The sequence below is a fragment of the Hibiscus syriacus genome, unplaced genomic scaffold (genome assembly GCF_006381635.1).
Source record: "Hibiscus syriacus cultivar Baekdansim isolate YM2019G1 unplaced genomic scaffold, ASM638163v2 tig00004072_pilon, whole genome shotgun sequence".
NCBI classification, from domain to species: Eukaryota; Viridiplantae; Streptophyta; class Magnoliopsida; order Malvales; family Malvaceae; genus Hibiscus; species Hibiscus syriacus.
The window spans coordinates 191928-199044 of NW_024061998.1; the positions used below are offsets into that span (position 1 = coordinate 191928).

The following is a 7117-nucleotide window of genomic DNA, read 5'->3' on the forward strand; positions in this document are numbered from 1 at the left end:
AATTAAAAGTAAAGAAGAAGGCAACACACAAATATTGAGAGAAAATTTAGATTAGAGAAAGATGATTTAAAAGAAAATAATTTTATAGAAGGATGTGTTTTGAATATAAATATGAAATTTATATAAAATTCTCATTGGTTTGGGAACCAAAAACTTTGCATTGATTTATCATGAAGATTTAATATACTTGAATGATATTTTTATGAAAGATAAATATTGCAGATAGAAGATTCTCAAGTAACCGTTTGACAAAGTCAAGTTTAGCTTGTGAAAATTATTGTTTGAACAAGGACTTTATGGAAGGTTTGTTGTTCAGAAATGAATATTTGTCATGGAGGAGGAAGTTTTCGACCATCTTTAAGCCTCTTCCCCACCACGATATGGTGTAGTAAGTGATATGTATCCCTTTCCCTTCTATTCGCTGGAAGTGTAAAGCTCTTGAGCACCACGCGTCGCTACCTGCCTACCCCATGAAAAGCTTTGATTGGAGTAGGCCTAAAACCAGCCAGCACTCTAGTTGGCCCAACTAATCTATTAGCTATAACCTATTTGGGTCTCAACATGTGTAGCCGAGGCCCGTAAAACCGAGTCTGCTGAATTAGGCTTGCTTAGGCCCATGTTTTGAGCCTAACCCAAGAAAGCGGGGTTGTGGCTAGGGATGACAATTTTATCTAGATCCAATGGATTTTGACCTATTCTGACCCGATCCAACCTGATAAGAGTAGTTTTTCTTTTAAAATTTGGGTTATAGTCTAGTTAGGTCGAATTTAGTATGTAGGATTTTTAGGTTTGGCTCATAGTCGGGTTTTAGGTAAAAAAATCTATCATGACTCGAATATTTTAAATTATATTATATATTTAACTTATTTACAAAAATATCACATGTTTAGTTTTTTAGTAAATTACGCATTTAATACATAAACTATTAGTTTTTGTCCATTTTAGTAATTAAACTTTTAATTTTTTTTCAAAACCATACATAATGTTTAATTTTCATTTCATTTTAGTAACCTACCATTAAAAACTTTAGTTTTTGTTTCATTTTAGTACACTGTTCAAAATTTAAAGTTAAGTTTTGAAAAAATTGAACGTTTAGGTAATGCAACAGACCAAAATTGATAGTTTAGATACTAAATGCTTTAAGTTTTTAACGGCAGAGTACTAAAATAAAATAAAAACTAAACATTAGGTATGATTTTGAAAAAAATTAAAAGTTTATGTACTAAAATAAACTAAAATATATAGTTTAGGTGCTGAATACGCACTTTATCCTTGTTTTTCATTTCATTCCCCTGCCTCTTCCTCTCTTTGTCGCAACTTCATCTCATCTCTCTCACTCAATGGTCGAATGATTGAAAACTTGGAGTTTATTTTTTGGTTTCATAAACTGCTCTCCTTTGTAGAGGGGTTTTTTTCCCCATAGAAACAAAAAACTAAAATTTAGAATTGATTTTCTATTTTAATAAAAATCTGAGATTTTTAGTTTGAGTTTATTGGATTTTTTTCTTTTTTGATTTTTGAGTAAAATTTCTTTAAAGTTTTTTTTGTTTTTTGAAAAATCCAATTTTTGTTTCTTTATTTTTTATTTCGCTTATTTTTTTTTTAATTTTGATTTGATTATTTGACTATGTTTAGTCTCTGTTGTATTCATCAAAATTTTCAAATAATAATTTATTATTTTTATTTGTTTACATAATTCATTTTGTGAGTATTATTGTCGTTGTTTAAATTTTATTTCTTCTTGTAGACTTGCTTTTCTTAGAGGTCGGACTTTTTCTTTTTGTTCAATGTAATTTTTTCGATAATATATGTCGGGTCGGAGTCAGATATATCATTAATTTTTGGAGTAGGAGTTGGAGCGGGTTAAATAATATTAAAATCAGGGTCGTGTCATAGTCAAATATGTTTTCATCATGTCGGGTCAAAGTCGGGGACATGCAAAAATCTGACTACTTGCCATCCCAAGTTGTGGCCCTAATTGATGATCTTGGACCGAATTGAACCGGAAGTAGACCAACTGGGTGAACTAAGCCATATTGAACCAACCTAAGCTAGACCAAATTATTGACTGAATTTGACTTGACTCATTTGACTCGTGAACCCGTTTAATCGTCCGACCCCTTTGACGAACGCAACCTAACTGTTGACTTGATTCATTGGCTTTAATTATTTACTGTTGATTCTGATTGTTGACCAATATTGACTTTTTCTGTTGACCTTTGATTTTATGTTTTTTGACATACAAGTCTATTTTTTTTATAGTATGTTTCACGAAATTCTTATTTGAAGCCTCATCTTACATCTTGCACTGGTTTAATTTCATTTATGATAGGAATACTCTAGAAATAGAGGACTTATTCATTGGCTTTATGTTATGGAGATGATCACTTATCTATGCATCACACCCTAGCATATGAATACCGCTTTTATTCAGGCTAGCTTGACTCAAGATGCGTAACGTTTTAAATTTCTGAGTTAACACATAAATGTTTACTCAAGGGATATATAGATTGAGAAGCCTTTATAATTGGATTCATTCGGTAAAATGTGAGCTTAATTGGATATAATTTGAGCTCGATTAATCTTCTTTCTCCCCAAACTCAATAGCTCAAAAGGTAGGTGTTAAGAGTTCTTTCATGCTTTCCATTGGCTTTAACTCATCATTGAGCTTTTTGTAACATCATTTGTATTAAGAAACCCTTACTTTTCACGTTTGGCTAGAGAAAGGGGTTGACAAAAATCAAGTGTTGAGGGAAGGGGAAAGTAAGAGTAGTGGAGTAAATTGTCAATTTAATCTCCAATTAACCAATTAAATAATATGAGTGAAATTTAGTTGTCTATTTCCACTCATCCAACAATCCGAAGTCCATGTAACAGTAAAAAAATTTATATCATAACCCTATATATATATTCCGCACGATTATTTTTCTTCTCTTCCACATTTCATTATTCCAATTTTCTTTCTTTCTACCAACCCTAAATTTGAATCTAACTGTGCTGGCCGAGGTTTGTATATATTAAAAAGGTTAATTCAAGCAAATGTTATCGAAAGACTTAAAAATGTTTTCAACTTTGAATTCAAAGATTTTATATCCAATTTAGTATTAAAACTTTTATTTTATCAACTATTTTGGTATTTATTATTAATTCCATTAAATCCATAACGCGAGACAATGACTTCGTCACCATAATATCATCGTATAAAAGATAATAAATATAAAAAAAACTTTAAAATGAGTAAAAATCTAAAATAATTAAATAAATTAACAAAAAACTGAAAGTATATTTAAACGTCCTAATAAAATCTATAAATGTTAAAAGTACGCACTTTAAAATAAAATAAAAAAAATTAAAATATCAAATTTTGTAAACTATATTATTTCATCAATGTTATATTGGTTTAAAAATTGTTTTTTTAAACTTTGAGAATTAGGTTTAAACGCTTTGAAATACGATTGATTTAAAATCTAAATAATAATTCGATAAGAGAGAGTATATCAATACCTATTAAAGATAACAAATATCCCCGGATAGCTCAACCATGATTTCAGTTTGTAAAATAACTTAGAGTAATTATAAAATAATATATATTCAACACCTTTCTTAATCAATAACAATATACACCCTATAATTCGAGATATGTTTGAACCCATAAATAGCTTAACCATTGTTTCATCTCTTTAGCTATTAAATTAGGATGACAAATCTTAATTAGATCATTTGTTACTATAAAAATATATTAAAATATGGTATACCAATAATAAATTTGATTTCAGAATATGTCATGTTTTCATTGATTGCATGGATTTGATAAATGGAAGCCAAGGTTTCCATTAATAATAGCATCTTTACATTGATTGTGTTCCTAAACTCCTTGCAAAAATTTTCAAACTAAAGACTAAAATATACTAGTATTTCTTGACCTAAAAATGGAGAAACCTAAAAACAAATAAAAAATTAAGGTAAATAAACAGCCATGGGACTCCTTACATGATAGTATCCATCGTCCCAACTATACCAACCAAACCCGTACTCCGAGTTCTTCACCATCAAGTCACTTTTAGGGGACACCGTAATGTTGAAACTCAGCTTCTCCCCTGTTCGTTTGAACGCCAAAATACTCGGCGTCGCCTCTATATGAACACCTAGTGGCGGTTTTGCAGAAAAGAAATATATACTTTTAGGTCTCCCGACATTCGTGACTGTCCTCATAAAGGTGACAGTGGTATTAAGGGAGGGAATTGCGAAGGATGGATAGTTGAGAGCGAGGGTTGAAGGCGGATTAGTCGGGCACTTGAATGTGGAGTTGAGTTCGACTAAGGCATTTGGACCAGCAGTACAAAGATAAAGGAGGTAGTCATTGTGCGTGGCATCATAAATAAGGCCAGGATCGACTGCCTTAGTTGGCCGAAAATGACCTGAACCGAATTGAAAGGGAGTTGCGTCGTCCCCGTTGGCGTCCGTAATTGGCTTGCCTAAATTGTTGGTTATGGCGGCTGTAACAGTGAAATATGCATTCAATTATTACTTATGATATCAAATCAACCAGGTATCTAGCTATAAATGAAACTTAAAGATACCTGTAGTCATAAGAGCAGACTTGATAGCAGCAACACTCCAATGAGGGTGTATGGCCTTGAGAAGAGCAGCCCCACCAGAGACATGAGGGCAAGCCATGGAAGTTCCGGAAAGTATGTTATATTTCACTGATCTATGATCGTCCGCAAGCTTTGTAGGAGACGATGCTTCGCTCCATGCTGCCAAAATATTAAGTCCTGGTGCCGTAATATCAGGCTATATCGTATATAAGATCAAGAAATCAAAAACCAATTAGTTAGAAGACAGCAAACAATCGAAGCCTAAGTGTAAAAAACTCACAAAGTACCTTTAGAATATAAGGATCAACCACATTTGGACCACGACTGGTGAATCCAGCCATGAAGGGGGCTGGCTTGTAGTTTAATTTCGTCTTTGCTGGATTGATCTTTGCCATTGGGTTCTTTGTAGAATTGATATATTCAAGAATCTTAATCCCATCATCATAAGACAAAGTAGTTGCAGGAAGAAAATGAGCATCGCATGTTATTTCATTTCCGTTGGTCTTGGCGTTGGCTAAGACAAAACCGACACCTCCAGCTCTTTTCACTTCCAAGCCTTTACTTACTCTCGCACCGACCCCTCTCGTGCACACCACAATCTTCCCTTTCACCTTGGTCGGGTCAAGTGAGCCAGGAAGACATTGCCTAAAATGAGATAATTAATAATCCGAAGATGCAAATAAATAAGTACAGAACAAAGAGAAAGGAAGTTACCCTGTTAAGTTTTGAGCCACACCGGGGACGATTACATCTCCGGCATAAACTAATGGGTGCATCTTCTTCAACTTGTTTGGCGTAACACTTTGTCCCTATAAAATTAAACCATAATATTCTAATACTATAATCTTTATATCTTGAAAGGAAAACTATAATGATTTCAATGTATGATCCGATGGTATCTTACTTGAAGACTCAATCCATTGTGTAACTTGACAGGTGCGGTAAATATCCGGTCGACGCTGCTTGCACCGACCGTGATTATCCACGGAGCAGGGTTCGACAATGTCCCAGGGGCAGGACCACTGTTCCCAGCACTGCATACGACAAGGATGTTGCGCTTGGAAGCCTCTAAGGCAGCGAGACCGATCACATCATTTTGAAAAGGTACAGGTTTTTCGGTTCCAATGGAGACGCTAATTATGTCAACCCCATCAGCTATGGCATCATCCAAAGCTGCAAGCATATCGGAATTGAAACAAGTGTTCCCATCGGCCTTGGGTTTGTTAGGGACTGCCCAGCAGGCCTTGTATATGGAAAGGCGAGCCAAAGGAGCACCGCCTGAAGCCGTGCCTTTTGCAAACCCACCAAAGGCGGCGGCGTCAGACACTTGTCGGCCCGCCGCTGTTGATGTAGTGTGCGTTCCATGGCCATCCGCGTCTCGCGGCGAGAGGAAGTCCTCTGTCGCATTTACCGACCCGTATTGAGCCTCGAAACCCTTTACATAGTATCGAGCTCCGATTATCTTCCTGTGTCAACCGGAATAAATATAACGCATATATATTAATATATTAAAATTTACAAAAAGTGAAAATAAATATAACACGAATAAATTAATTAATAGATTTAGAGATAAAAGATATAGTGACCTGTTGCAATTGGAAGAGTTAAAAGCGACACCTTCTTGGCAAATTCCTCTCCATGATTTCGGGATTGGATCCATTCCATGGTCGCTGAAGCTTGGTGATTCCGGCCATACACCTAACATTAAGACCCCAGAACAATAATGAAATTCTTTACTATAAAGTTTTCCGAGTAAAACAAAAGCAATAATGATCAAAGAAGTCGCACGAGTGATCGAAAAAGAGAGTATTCGAATTAATATGAAATTTTTTACCGCTATCCATTAATCCTATAATGACATCTTTGCCATATTTAGCTCTTAACGCCAAGTTTTCTCGTCCCATCTTAAGCTTTCTCCATGAGTGGCTATCTTCTTCATCTAACCCTACGAATTCCCAAGACCTTGTCGTCTGCACCGAGTACTGTCCATGTGAAGGGATCACCGATAAAACTTCTTCCATTTCTGTATGAGGGAAACCAAAGCATTTTAGGTATTAATTTACGATATAGTGATGAAAAATATGTAGCTAATCAGTTTACCAGACAACTTGGAGGCTTCAGCTGGTGTAAGTTTTGCAGCAAAGCCATTGATGGCATGTTTGTAGCTATAAAGAAGAGAAGATTTAGCATCTTCTTCGGATTCTTTTACTGAATGTAAGTATGAAAAATGAAATTTCTCAATCTCTTGCAAAATTTTCGCTCCATTGTTGTGTTGGCCGAAGTAAACTATATAGACCTACACAGACAACAAATATATATATATTTTACATAAAAATTAGCATTCCAAGTGAGAACTTCACTGCAGAATTCTGACGAAGAAAAGTAAAAAACGAAAGAGTCACGAGAAAAAAATAATATACCTTATTGTCAACAGAAGAGGCCAAGAGAGGAACAAGATTCAAGAGAAAAAGGAAACAAGCGATAGTAGTCTTCATCGCAAACGATAATACTGAGCACTG

At 34.6% G+C, this 7117-nt stretch overlaps 1 protein-coding gene across 1 annotated transcript; it reads right to left on the minus strand.

The window, feature by feature from the left end:
* Positions 1 to 3957: 3957 nt before the first annotated feature.
* Positions 3958 to 6662, minus strand: LOC120189028 (subtilisin-like protease SBT5.6). The gene is made up of 7 exons (XM_039192374.1): positions 6433 to 6662; positions 6185 to 6296; positions 5503 to 6064; positions 5313 to 5407; positions 4886 to 5243; positions 4581 to 4794; positions 3958 to 4496 (listed from the first exon to the last, which is right to left on the minus strand). Exons 1-7 carry the CDS (start codon positions 6617 to 6619, stop codon positions 3958 to 3960), a joined length of 2067 nt encoding a protein of 688 aa, XP_039048305.1. The 5' UTR covers positions 6620 to 6662.
* Positions 6663 to 7117: the final 455 nt, after the last annotated feature.